Source organism: Biomphalaria glabrata, chromosome 1, assembly GCF_947242115.1.
Source record: "Biomphalaria glabrata chromosome 1, xgBioGlab47.1, whole genome shotgun sequence".
NCBI lineage: Eukaryota > Metazoa > Mollusca > Gastropoda > Planorbidae > Biomphalaria > Biomphalaria glabrata.
In genome coordinates, this window is record NC_074711.1 from 77,654,095 (window position 1) to 77,668,073 (window position 13,979).

The window sequence follows — 13,979 nt, forward strand, 5'->3', positions numbered from 1 at the left end:
CACCATTTTCTGTGAACAATAGTTATAATGGCACTGGGTGCATTGACCAATAGTTTTTAATTCACCAGAGCCTCTAATCTTAACTTTTCACCACTCACTCAAACTTAGACCTTCAGAAGGTGTCCTATATTGAACCGGTCTGCATGAAGACCAAGACTTGTTAGCATTGCATGGGACATGTTTAAAATTAGGACCATGAATCGACCACAAATCAATATCTAGATTGATCTAAATTAATTCCATCAAGTCCTTTTCAATTTACTAATAATAACATGTATTTTAACTCACAAAATATAATGTAAATATAACTTTTGTCATTGTCACATCAGCTCTATTCTGGCTATTTACAAGTTTGCATTAATACGCTTATAAGTAAAGAAAGTAAGGTCACCCCTTTTGGGTCTTGTGATCTATTCAGCAGATGATGTAAAGGTAATTTTTTTCTTTGCCTGGCTGACGGTTATTGAAGATTTAATGTGGCCAGCAAACTGATCCAATTTATAACAATCATCATTGTAAATCTATCATATATACTCTTGACATAGATCAACAAACAAAGCTATGAAAATAGGGTTTGTTTGGTATGAAATAAGAACAATTTTTTTGATGTACTGATATGAGCATATATAGTCTTTGAATATTAAAAATAAAAACAATAGAAACTGCATTACAGTAGCACACACTTCTGTTTTGTTGAAAAAGCATTTTTATTATAATGAAACAATATTTTAATCAACTGACATCCATCCAGTCCACTAATCTCCAATTGTAACAGGCCAGGAAAAATGATGAAAAAAAATGATGTGCTAACTACATTTGCAAAAACACATAAATACATCATTATATACAGTTACATTTTGATAGTAATTTGATGGGTGGGAAATTATTCTGTGTGTGTAAATTAACCCAAATGAATTAAGGAACAAAAAGTATGTCAAATTTACAAGATGAATTGTGAGAAATATAAGTTTCTAACATCAAGTTTAGTCTTTCACATAGTCATATACCCAGTTACATCCTCTAGTGGAATATCAGTTGAAGTACATACAAACAACTAAAAAAGAGATGATTAAAAAAAAATTCTATCCTTGTTTTCTGTTATGAAAAAAAAATGATGTATAAATCTCTAGAGAAAGAGAAACAGTACAAAAAAAAAAGGCATGACAGAATGACAGAGTTTTACATTGACATTGTCCTTAAAGCACACAATAAAATAGAAAACATTTGTATTTGATTAGAACATTTCTTTCAGGAAGTTCATCTTCCATGGACACCCACTGAACTAGTCAATGTCATTAGAAATGTCATTGTAAAGAGCTTAGCATTAAATATCTTCTATAAAACAAAACGTTTAGTCCAACTAATGAATCTAAATGAACACTATCAAACCCAGAGCAGACACACAGTGGAACTAACTTGATTCATAGAACTTGGATGGCCAATAAAACAATGGTAGTGCTTAACAAAGATGATATTATAATGATGAAAACAGATGGATAGCTAGAGAGTAGTGTTTGAGATTTCTAATCAACACAGGTATAAAAAACCAGGGCTGCAGAGTCAAAACAGATGATGGGAGAAAAAGAATAGGATGTTTGATTCCTATTCATTTTTAGTACTGACAAGAATGGATACAGTCACTTTTGTGATGTCAGGAACAAAGTACTTTAAGTGCATTTTGGACATGACTTTGCAGCCCTGCATTATTGAGATTTAAAACAAACAAAAAAATGAGTGTCAAGTAGCATTTACTTCCCTTCAAGCTCTTAAGTATTGACCTTCCTTTCAAATGAACAAATTGACATGGTTATCATTGATTGAAGACTCAATAGTTTGTTTCATTCATTCAAGTCATTCACATTGAGGCCAGTTAAGACCTTGCATGCTCACGTTGAACAATCTAATAAAGGAATGAATCTGAATCTCCCAGTTTTTTTTTTAATTATTCAATAGAATCCAAAACATTTCTAAAATTGAAAGTTAAAGCCATGTACTGCTTTGAAACCAGATTTTCATTCATATTTCTAACAATGGAGCTAGATATATTATATAATTTATTTATTTATATAAAATGCATACACTAGTGAGTGTTGTATTTCAATATTTTAACATTAAAAAAACCTGTGTAAAATAACAAAACTCTATTAACGAGGAATATCAGTTATATGTTTCTTTAGATACTTCATCATACCAAACAACTTGATCCGTTTTTGACCTGCCAACGAAATTATACACTAAATTGAATTGTGACCTAAACAAAGAAAGTTTTAAAGAAAACTTGATGTAAGAGTTAGAGAAAGAAACACTAGGTCAAGGTCAGAGACTTACCAAAAAGATTTTCCATCTGTTCATCACACAACATAAACTGTTTATTTTTAGGATCCTATAACAAATGCAGACAGATGAGAGTAAAAAAAAATTAAATGAAAGATTTTATTTGCTGTTTTTAGCCAATCTCAAAGGTTTTTTCAAATTGGATGACTTTAAAATTTGTATCCATTTATCTATTATTCAAGTGCAAGCTCAATATGAACTAGAGGAAAAGAATACTAACCTAACAACTATAAACTAATCATTCTACCTCAACATCTATGTGGAGGTAAAAAGAAATAATTTCATTCATACAGTGTCTTCCACCTATCATCTGTCTAGGAAACATTTTACCTATTTTTATCATAAAATGTTTTTCCTTTAATAAAACTTTCAAATATAAGAAACTAAAACCATTTTTTTTTTAAATGGTAGAAAAATATACATGTATAAAAAAAAAAAGCCAGAAAATTTCAACAGGCTAAAGAAAAAGCTAAGGAGACATGCTATTTCATATTTATCTAATATAAGGACAAAATTTCTACTGATGAAAACACAATATCTAAAAACTGAAATTTTAATGTTATCCACAAAGTAGGAACTCCAGCTTTCTATAGAATGCTTGGCATGTTTAGGCAAAGTACAAATATCATCACATTATACTTTGGCTAATAATTATATAGAATGCATATAAGAAGTCTATAAAATTACTACAACTTGCAGACATGGTATGTTCACATTTTAATTCTTGCTGTCAGGTGAATTTGAACAAATTTCAATTTTATCCTGAAAAGGACCACAATTTTACCAAGTTTGTGTTTTTTAGATTCCTTAAAACAAAGTCAGTTGATGAAGCATCTGACTATTTGACATAAATATTTATACTGCTTAGTGCTACATCATTTTTACAGTCTGACAATAGTCAGGAATTTGTAAATAAACTGGTAAATAGAAAGATTACTGCCCTACTTCTAAGACTGTACAAGGGAAGCCTTGCCACTCATAAAGCCAGGGCAGTTTCAAAACAAAGCCAAGTAACTGACTGTATGTGCTTAATGCATACACTACTACTGAGATCTTCAATTCTATAGGAAACAAAACTAACAGGGTCTGCAGAGGGCACACTTTTTCATTAAAGAAAAGCAATGGGGCAGAAAGTGCATAGGAAACAACTGCTCATGAGTTTATGGACACAAATTTAGAGAAGCTGGCAGCGGAAAAATGGAAGATTTATTTTATGAAAGTTTTGTTTTACTTCCCTTGTAGTAGGTAAGAAGAGAGTAAGCCAAACATTCTAAAGAAAGCCTGAATTCCCTACTTTCCTGGTAACATTAAACAAAGAGAGATTACTCAGCTAAAATATAAAAATATGAAAATGAGCTTAAAAAAAACAATAATAGCCTGCGTTTAGAATGCACAATATCATTCTAATAATTTCAAACTGCATGTAATTGTTAATTGATAATAAATAACATAACAGGTTCCATTTCTAGCTAAGCTACTAAAAAGGCAAAAATTCAAACTGTATACAATTTTTCTAGTTCATTTGGGAGCTGTGTGTATGCTTCATCTCTAATAATAATAATAATGGCAATGTCTTCAATTTATATGCTAGAGAAATATGCTTTGCAGACCTGGAAATTATCTAGATGTAATGGATATTTCTTTAAAGTCTATACAACTGAAGTTTCTGTAAAAAGTAGGAAGTAAGAATCCTAAACCAATATTTGGTAAAACTATATTTAAAATTGCCAATAACTCTAACTAGGTAAACAAACCTGAAGATTCCTCTCCTTCACTATCGACCACAAAGTCTTCACAACGTCCGGCCTTGGCATCTAAATAATACAAAATAAAAAAAAGAGATTCAATTTGTTTGGTATGACCAATTATTTTTTTTTAACTGGTAAAAACAAGCCTAACACGGCCCATGACACAATGGTTCTTTATTTGCATAAGAACTTTAAAAAATATATTATATTAACAAATGATAATACCATATAATTTCCCCCCCCCCCTTTTTTTTTATCTTCCACTGTTTAATTGGCCACTTTTCAAATGTTAAATTCATCAGTTTCATGAGAAATCATCACAGGTGATTGTAAAAATAATAATAGACATGTCACTAAATAACAGGAGAATAAAATTGATAATAACAATGAGAAAAAAAATGTTTTAATTTTTTTTTACAAGCACAGTAAGCAAACAGAATACAAACAATTTTTTTATGCAACAATAAACACATGAACTGGGAATAGTTCTAAGCTACTGATAAATCAGGTTCATTTCAATGGGCATTTTTAACTTAGAACACAAAGCACTATTTAACACGATCAATAAAAATTGATTGATGTAATTTTTTTAAATGAAAAAACCTACCTGAAGTGCATCCCTTATCTTAATGTGGCACTTCTAATTATATTTCTTTTCATTTAAAACTTTTATTGTTAGATTGAAAAAAAAATGTTTATGAAATGTTTTTTTTTGTTTTTAGCTTTCTTAAAATGTTAACAGTAAATGAATCATCACAAAATCAAAGAAGCAAGACTGGACAACTACAAACAATAAAAGGGCATCAGAAAAGCAAAGCCGAAAAAATGGGTGGTGAATGATGACCAAAACAAAACGAAAAAAAAAAAGATATCATCAAATCTCAGTCTAGCGCTACCAGTAGTTACTGTATTTGATTATTTTTGTCTACACTATCCTTTGATAAAACCCCAACTGATTTAACATTATTTCTTAATCTTCATGGTTACCAATATCCATTAAAAATTTTTAAAAAAATATAAATAATTATAAAATAATGTGATATTTTAATAAAGAGCTTTTTATACAAACTCCAATTGAAAATCATTGATCTTATGGCAACAGAAAATGACAATCACCAATCACCCTTTATAAATTTTAAAAACCTGTATTAAAAATGTGTGTATATAAAAAAATATTGCACAGCAACAGTTTTCAATATTTCTAGCCAGTTGATCATTAAAATTGTTTGTATTAATTGGTGATATAATTTTTTGTTTAAATGTCTACATTTTGATAGGGAAAAAAAAGGTAAGGATGAATTCTTCCCCAACAGCATCTCCTGGTAGCTAATCAGAAGAGAGACAAACAAACCTCTTTGGTTCCCACCACGGCAGCTAACTGATCTGACAACTGACATGGTCGACTGTACAGTGAGGCTGATTAGAGAAACAAAAATAACAAATGTCAAGGTGGGAAAGGGACCAAAAAACAAACTGACCGACTGACCTCAGCAAACTAAAGATGCTACCCTGTTGGTAATAACAATAGCTCACTTTTGATTTTATCATCTCTAAATTTTTATATTAATAATTGACTTACAACTAACTACATATATATGTAAAGCTGCAATTTTCTACTAGAAGAATAAGATCAGATTCTTTTATATTAAAAAACATGTTTTATATTCAATAAAGTTGTTGTTTTTTTCATGTTTTACTAAGCATCTCTTAAAAATTGGCATTTTGACTTTTTTTTTTAGTTTTAGTTTTAAACATTGACTTGTACAAATTCCAGTAAATGCTGCATAATAATGTATAAAAATCATAAATATATATGCATATTCTTTAAAAAAACGAGGCTATACAAAAAGTGCCTTTTCAGATAGCTCAAATCCTACAAGGTGCATGCTATGGCCACAAATGAACAAATAACATTCACACTTAAGTTCACTATATTGGGCACATCATGACTTTACACCTTCCTTTGAAAAAAGCCTTTCTGGTAGCTGATAGGCACAGTTTCCAGGCAATCATGATTTTAAAAGTGGCAGTGAAATAAGGCTCCACTAAAATATATTTGGATAATTTATAAAAGATGTCTTCAAGACTGCACCAGAGAAATATTAGAACTAGTTCCAAATGGTAAAACCAAAACGTTTGATAGACAGCATTGCATGACCAAATGGAACTAGTGGAACTTGGCCATCATTCACCTCTCCAAGAATACACAATAGATGCTTTAGGCTGAAATTTCAAGTTGTGTTGTGTACACATCAGCATAGCAGCAAGTATTACATTGTAATAAGTAATGATTGAAAGCCATTCTTAAATCATGCACTGGGTGTCACTGAACAGCTGATCATCTACAGATCAATGGTCAGATGTTAACAAATAACTAACATGGATATAAAAGGAAAATAAATAAACTAATATATATATATATATATCTTACATAGAAAAATTTTAGCCATTGATTATCGATGAAATTCAAGCAACGTTTTAATTTAAAACAAAATAAAATAAGTTGAAACTTGTTTTTAAATTAGCAACAAGAAAAAAAATTGTAACAAAAAAAAATGTGATTAAACTAAACAGACTGGATTAACACTGGCTAATAATAACATAAGAACATAAAAAGCTAATAAAAGACTACACTGAAAGCATTAGTAGACAAAGAACATAACCACATTTCTCAAACAGTCAATACATACTTTTCTTCTTCTTGTCTGGGTCTTTTTCTTTCTCTTTCTTGGGCTTAGGTTTAGGCTACAGAAACAAAATAAAAGGTTGGATACATTTAGTTCAGTTAGAAATCAATCTGAAACTCCATTTGTCAGAAAGCAAGTTTCTCAAGTTTTTGTTTGTTTGTGTGTGTGTACGTGTGTGTGTGGGGAAGGAGAGAGGGAGTTGAGAAAGAGAGTGACAAACGGATAACAACACAAATTTTAAACAGAGTCAACCGAGAGCAAAATGTACTTACTGCTGCAGCCCTACGCCTTCTCAATCCAGTCTCCTCCTCTTGTAATTTTTTGGCTAAGTCTTCATCTCTTAGCTGTCCCAAATATATGCAATGGCAGTTGTTCAATAGTAAATCAGTAATACAATTCATTGACTATCTACAATTTTATATGCAACATGTAATATTGTATCATAATTAAACTGTGACTTAGTATGTTTTAAATAGATAGAAAAATCAACATGTGCAGACCTCCTTTATCTCTGACATTACAGGATCTTCACTATCATCTGCTTTAGTGGCTGACTTCCTTTTCTTTAAAATAAAAAAAAAAAAAAAAAAGGATTGAAATAAAAATGAATATGATTAAAGTACATTGCCCATTAGCAGGATAAAACTAAACAAAATATAAACAACAAAAATTTAAACATAGGACAAATGGAAGTATAAAATTATGAGACATAATGGTACCTTTGGTTTTGATGCTGAAGAAGAGGGAGCTTTTTTTGCCTTTTTCTTGGGCACCTATATAAATTTGAAGAAATCAATGAGTAAATTGTAAAAACAAAGCAATTTCAGACTAAAAATATTTCTCTAGCTCTAGCTAAAGGTAATTATTTTACATCTTTAAAAACAGAACCAATATTCAATTAAAATAGGAGCAAAAAGCTAAACTAAATGTACTTCATCTTCTTCAGAGTCTCCATCGCCCACACCATTTTCATCGTCTGAATCTTGTTTACTTTCTTCCTTTTCTTCATCTTCCTCTTCTTCATCCTCATCATCTATCATTTTCATTACAAGTTTATCTATCTCTTTTTTTCTAAAAAGAAACAGAAGAAAGAGGAGAAATATAAGTAAATATTTAAACTATGCTGCCTAAGAACAAAAATAGAAACACTCATGAACAATGTGTCCATATTAGCCGCAGAACAAAAGCAGTATGTTTCAAGTAATGTAAATTTTCTTAGATATTATATATGAAAAGGCTAACATCATTTCTAGAAATGGAAAAGTGGTTTGAGTGGTGGGACAAGTCCCAAAAAGCCTGTGGAGTCTGAAAACACATGAGGCGCTTCCCCGTGGTGGAGGCTGTTCAGGCCTGAGCAAGCTATTATAGCACTGTGCAGGACAGGCCATTGTCCTGTTGGCTCATATTTCTCACGGCTATGGCCAAATTTTGATTCACGGTGCCCCCGCTGCGGGGAGGAAGAGGAAACCGCACCTCATATTCTGTTTGACTGCCCCAGACTTGCTGATCTCTGTCTCGACAGGTATTGGAAACAAAAATTCTCCACCAGTATGGCGACATTTATGCACTACGCAAGACAGCAGGGTTTCTGTCCAGGGCTTTTGCAAGAGAGGATTTAAGCCTCTCAAGCCCTCACTCAAATGAAGTTTGATGATGATGATGAACGTCATTTCTGGCATGTCTTAAATAATTACACCCTCTGCATATGTATCTATATCTATATATATCTATTATATCTATATATATCTATATCTATCTATATATATATGTATCTATATATATCTACATATCTATGTATCTATCTATCTAAATATATATATATAATTCTCTTTGGTGCCCAACCATGCCGGACATGCACACACACTGCCTTCGTATTGTCCTTCCTTTCCTAACCATGGCCACCGCTTCACATATATTTCATGGAGTCAACAGGTCTTTCAATGTAACTGTTTATTTCTATCAGTCGCATATTTCTGGAAAAATGTCATAAATGAAACTGTTGCTCTCGAACTTCGCAAGTTGGCTGTAAGCTTTGTTTGCGAACATTGGGATAACTATGGCGATACCCTGTCCTTTGTTCTTACTCACGGAAGCAGTCATTCACTGGGACAAGTTCAAACAGGAATCAAACATTGTTCCATTGATCGATTAACAGCTTTTCAATTTCTTCATGTCCTATTTAACAATCAAGTTTTTCTTTTGTACATCAGTTCATAACTATAATTCTTGTGAACACCCGTGACAAAAAATACAATGATTACTAATTTGCAAACATACAAATGTGTACTAACCTGCTAGAGAAATCTGTCTCGAATTTGTCTTCAAGCATTTTCCTGACTTTTTTTGTAGACAAGTTGTCCAAGTCAGCTCCTTTAAGGATGCCTGGAATTTAAAAAAAAAAAAAAAGTATGTTACATATTTTAAGAAGAGGATTTAAGGCAAAATCTAGGTTGTAGTTTCAATGAGACAGACAATAGTAAAAGCAAATCTTGTTTCTTAATTGATGCATTTTGAAGCAATTTTGAATAGGCCTGCTCTAAAATAGAGTATTGCTCAAGAATAGATGCTTTATGTTGTAACAGGTCTGGCTTACTTTAGAATAGGCACTTAAAATAATGTTAGCTCAGCTCAAGTAGAGACACAATATAGATTATTGTCTATAGCCTATAGAATAGACGATTAGATCTATACCAAGTGAAAAGTTTTTAATTTTTATAATTCAAATTATTTCATAACCAGAAGTTTTCTAGAAATATATAATATGTAATCAGTTTTACATCCCACTAAAAAATTCTTCTTAAAATAAAATTAAATGTAATGATGTCTTTTTATTTCTTTTACTCTAACTTAACTCCTAAGCTATTAAATTAGTCCTTGTATAATCAAAAACCAGCTTAAGCCACTCAGCCAGCCACACATCCCACATAACTTGACTTTGTCTTCAATAGAATGTTCAATTACCTTCTTTATGCTTTAAAAAAAAAGACCTGTAGCAAAGGTTGACTAATATTTTGGTAGAAAAAAAATTTGGATAAGAAACATTTTTTCATTATTGAAATAGTATTTTGTAAGTACTACCATCCATTTAGTATTCATTTGGTGCCTTTTTTGTTTTGATTACTTAAAGCATAAAAGACTCATCTAGCACAATCAACATGTATCCTGATTCTGATGGCACTTGAATGAAGTCATATAAATAGTTTAACAATTAATTGACATGAGACATTGCTTTTTTTTAAAACATTTTTTCTTGTAGTTTTATCTACTAAAGAATTAGAATCCTGACATGTTCTGAGAAAGAAGATGAGAGCACTAGAAAACAAAGATCATGAAAGGACTAAATCTATCAGTATTACTGTCCTTTCTATTGCATTTCACAATCCAAAACTTTTTGGATCTCATACACTTTTCTTTGCTGAGAAAAACAAAGAATTGTTAGCCAGATGGAACCAATCTGACGTCAAACGGGCCTCACCTGATTATATACCATATTTTTACTTTTGCACTTTAACACATTAATTGAAGCTATGTTCTCCACCCCCCTTTCTCCTTTTATGATCATACATTAATGATGAGAGCAGTGCAAGTGGGATTAAAAATACTTAATTTTACAGGAATGATTATTGCAGGTCTTTTATAACATAACTATAAAATATTTACAAACTGAATTTGATCTATATTTCTCCCTTAGGAATCAATTTTTTTGTGAAAAGAATAATTACTTTTTTTCCTTATGAGTTTTAAAACATTTCCAATAACATCACAAAATGTCATCTAGTGTCACTTTCAACAATGACAGTTCTTCAGATCAATTAGTTACTATCCTCTAGATCTATCCTCCAGTAAACCAATTTTTATTTTTGGTGAACCAATTACCAAATGTCAGTATGCTATTTAATCAATTGTTGTATGTATGAACCATTTTTCCACATCTGAAATTAAAAATGGTGGGGAACACTGCAGATCGATTACTCCCTAGAAATCTAGAGATCATTGTTCTATAGACGGTAATTAAGGCTCTGAATGCTTCCATGAAAGGTGAAAGGTACCTTTGCTTCAAATGGACATGTACGTTGGCTGAACTACTTAGCAAAAAAAAAAACATTTTCAGCCATTGTGGACAGTATAGAAGCATGACTTACCATTGGACTGACGCCCTGGGTTGGACACTTATCCTCAATGAGGGATGATCTTTTATGGCAAGCTCAGAGGTGCTATGAAAATCAACTCAGGTGCTATTTTACTCTTACTGGCATGGAGGAAAGTAGCAGGACAAACATTTGAGGCCCATAAAAAAGCCCAAATAGAAGACATTTACCTCCAGTAGACAAAGAGGCAAAATATGGAGGTTGCATCTGGGTTTGCATAGTCATGGCCACTGCACTCATTGAATCATTAATCTTCAGAATCCAAGACATTTAACGTCACATTGCCATTTTACATTATAATAAAATTTAATTTAGATCTATAGAGACATCTAATCTCTAGTTTGTACTTATAATATTAGATCTAGATAGTAATCTAGTTATTCTATTATTAGTAGTAAATAATTAGTAGATTCTATATAATTCTATAATATTAGATTAAAATTTAATAAAAAAAAAAACATAATTTATATAGAACAAAATTAACATGCGTCATGTCATGAATCTCCAGAATCTCCTACATCTAGAACTAAGCATCTAGATCTAGTAGACTAGATAGTAGAGATCTGGAATCTAGGGATACAAAGGGTCTATCTACATCTAGAGTAGTTTATATATTATGCTATTCTGACACCTATAGGCCAAAATTTCAAAGTTTGACTTTCACAGCGCATCATTTGACAATGGTTCGACATAGAAAAGAAAAGGAAGTATCAAAATCTTCTTTAGTTTAAGGAGAATAAGGATGACTACTTATATTTGTACCCCTAACCTATTTTTGTTATTATATTTAAGGTCAAAGAGGCCACGTGTTTTCATTTAATTCAGACAAATTTGACCCACATTATTTGATTCCAGACACCATTTATATAATTTATTTCAGACAGTCTCTATATTTAGGCATCAATAAACTCATATTTTAATTCTATATTAACATTAACTAAATTTTAAGATCCCCAGGTATAGCCCCTCACATGAAATCATAAAGATGTTTTCAAATTATGCATAAATACGAACACAAAAAATAAAAAATAGGAACACACTTATTCTACCAAAATTAGGTCACTGGGATACTGACTTCTACACAGACTTAAAGACTTATTTTATGTTTGCATGATTAGATGTGTGTTGAATGTTTGTGTTTTTTGTTTTTAAAATATTAATTTAATAAATTTCTAATACAGATGATCTCTTGTAGTATAGTACAGGTTAGGATCTAGCCATTCTTGCCTAAATAGCTGAATCCTCTATATTCTCTCTATTCTAGATCTATCTAGTAGGTCTAGATTCTAGATCTAGGCATTTAACTTCATTCAATGTACCATTATCACTCCAAACATTTGCCCATTTATTCTCTATAAAAAACAAAAAAAAAAACACAAATATAATATAAGATCATTAACATTGATATCCAAAACTGGCTGTTTGAAATAAATTTTGGTAAGAATCGTAATTTAATTCAAACACCCTATAGTGCTATAGCCCTATTAATTTTTTTTTTATGGAATCAAACAACTTGGCTTATGAATCAAATAAAACAGCTCCAAAAACAGAATAAATATTGCCGGGCTCATTAGCATAGACTTAGCCAACCAAAAATATAATATAGAGCCCTAGGAAGAGGTTCAAGAGGTAAAGTCATCAGGGTAACAGGAAAAAACAACTAACCTGACTTACACATTTGAAATTCTTTTTTCTTACATAAAAAGATATCTCTAAATGGAAGGAAATTGGGTCAGAATCATTGGAAAATGGACAAGCAAATTTAATGATTTATACAGCACGCTAGTTAACTTAAAGACCACTGTTACGGAGACTGTTGTCATGGAAAAACAAATCCAGAACATCAGACGATCGACTACCGTAGTCCATAAGCCAATATTGATTGATAATGTCAATATAATGAATTTAAAATGATCATTTTATGATGACAGTGTCAGTGTTTAAATAATAATTATAATTTTTTATTACTAGTTCTTAAATGATAAAAGCGTCAGTGAAGTGGTGAAAGTTAGAACTAAGACTAAGAACTTAAATCAACTTAAATGTCATACTAAAGAAGTGAGTTTAGTGACTTTAGTCAGTTAGTGAGTGACCAGACAGAAGTTGAGAACTGCCACTGGCAGAACCAGAAGTGTCTCACTCAAGTCTGACTCGAGAGTCTTGTGCTAGACTATTGTAGATCTCTAGTCTATTCTAATCTAGATCGTGGACAATTTACGATCAAATCAAAACGTGTTTGAACTATTATAGAAAAAATAAACATAAAAAAAGGAACCTTTTATTGCTTTTCTTAGTTCATCCACGCTAGGGGCAGCCATTTTGATTTATAAATAAATGTATTCCCGAACAACAAAGGGAGACAATCGAGAAAATATTAACTAAACTAAACCTAGCTTAGAGATTTTAATCTATTAGAAGTATCTAGATCGGGTAGAATATATTAAATCTAGATCTAGATCCAAATCTCTAGATTCTATCAGACTCAGATCAAATATAGATATATGCCTGCGTTGGATGTGGCAAAATATGTAGATTGCAGCTGGGGCTTCATTCCTCATTAATCTTCGGACTCGAAGACAAGCCTTATATATAATTATAATCATCCTCGCTTTAAAAAGCCAGTTGATATATGGCATTGGTAAGTTGCATCTACTGCAGACAGGTCTCAGCTTTTTGTTTGTTCTACATTCTCCAATCTTAGCCACTCGCCTTGCCCCGTATCTTGAGACAAAAATCTAGATACTAATCTAAGTTTTCGTCACTTACAAAAGAACCCTAACACAAAAATGCCTGGTCGTGCGGTTTGCGCACTGGACCGTCGTTCGAACTTCTCGATGGTCCCGAGTTCAAACCCTGACCGCTCCCATTCCCCGTCGTCCTGCAGGAGGTTTGGACTAGGAAGTAAATTATCTTCAACTCTGAAGGAACATCCGAAACGTAAAACATTTTACAAACAAACAATTAAACATTTTACACTACAACCACGGATGAAAAAAGCTCCCACCTTTGTGTAGAAATTATGTAGCTGAAGTGATATCTACAGGTCGTCTCTCTAGACGTAA

At 31.7% G+C, this 13,979-nt stretch overlaps 1 protein-coding gene across 1 annotated transcript; it reads right to left on the minus strand.

Annotated features, from left to right (window-relative positions):
* Window positions 1–667: 667 nt before the first annotated feature.
* Window positions 668–13,291, minus strand: LOC106069666 (uncharacterized). The gene is made up of 11 exons (XM_013229369.2): window positions 13,193–13,291; window positions 9,061–9,151; window positions 7,702–7,840; window positions 7,489–7,542; window positions 7,270–7,332; window positions 7,042–7,113; window positions 6,773–6,827; window positions 5,434–5,498; window positions 4,089–4,148; window positions 2,329–2,383; window positions 668–2,215 (listed from the first exon to the last, which is right to left on the minus strand). Exons 1-11 carry the CDS (start codon window positions 13,233–13,235, stop codon window positions 2,145–2,147), a joined length of 768 nt encoding a protein of 255 aa, XP_013084823.2. The 5' UTR covers window positions 13,236–13,291; the 3' UTR covers window positions 668–2,144.
* Window positions 13,292–13,979: the final 688 nt, after the last annotated feature.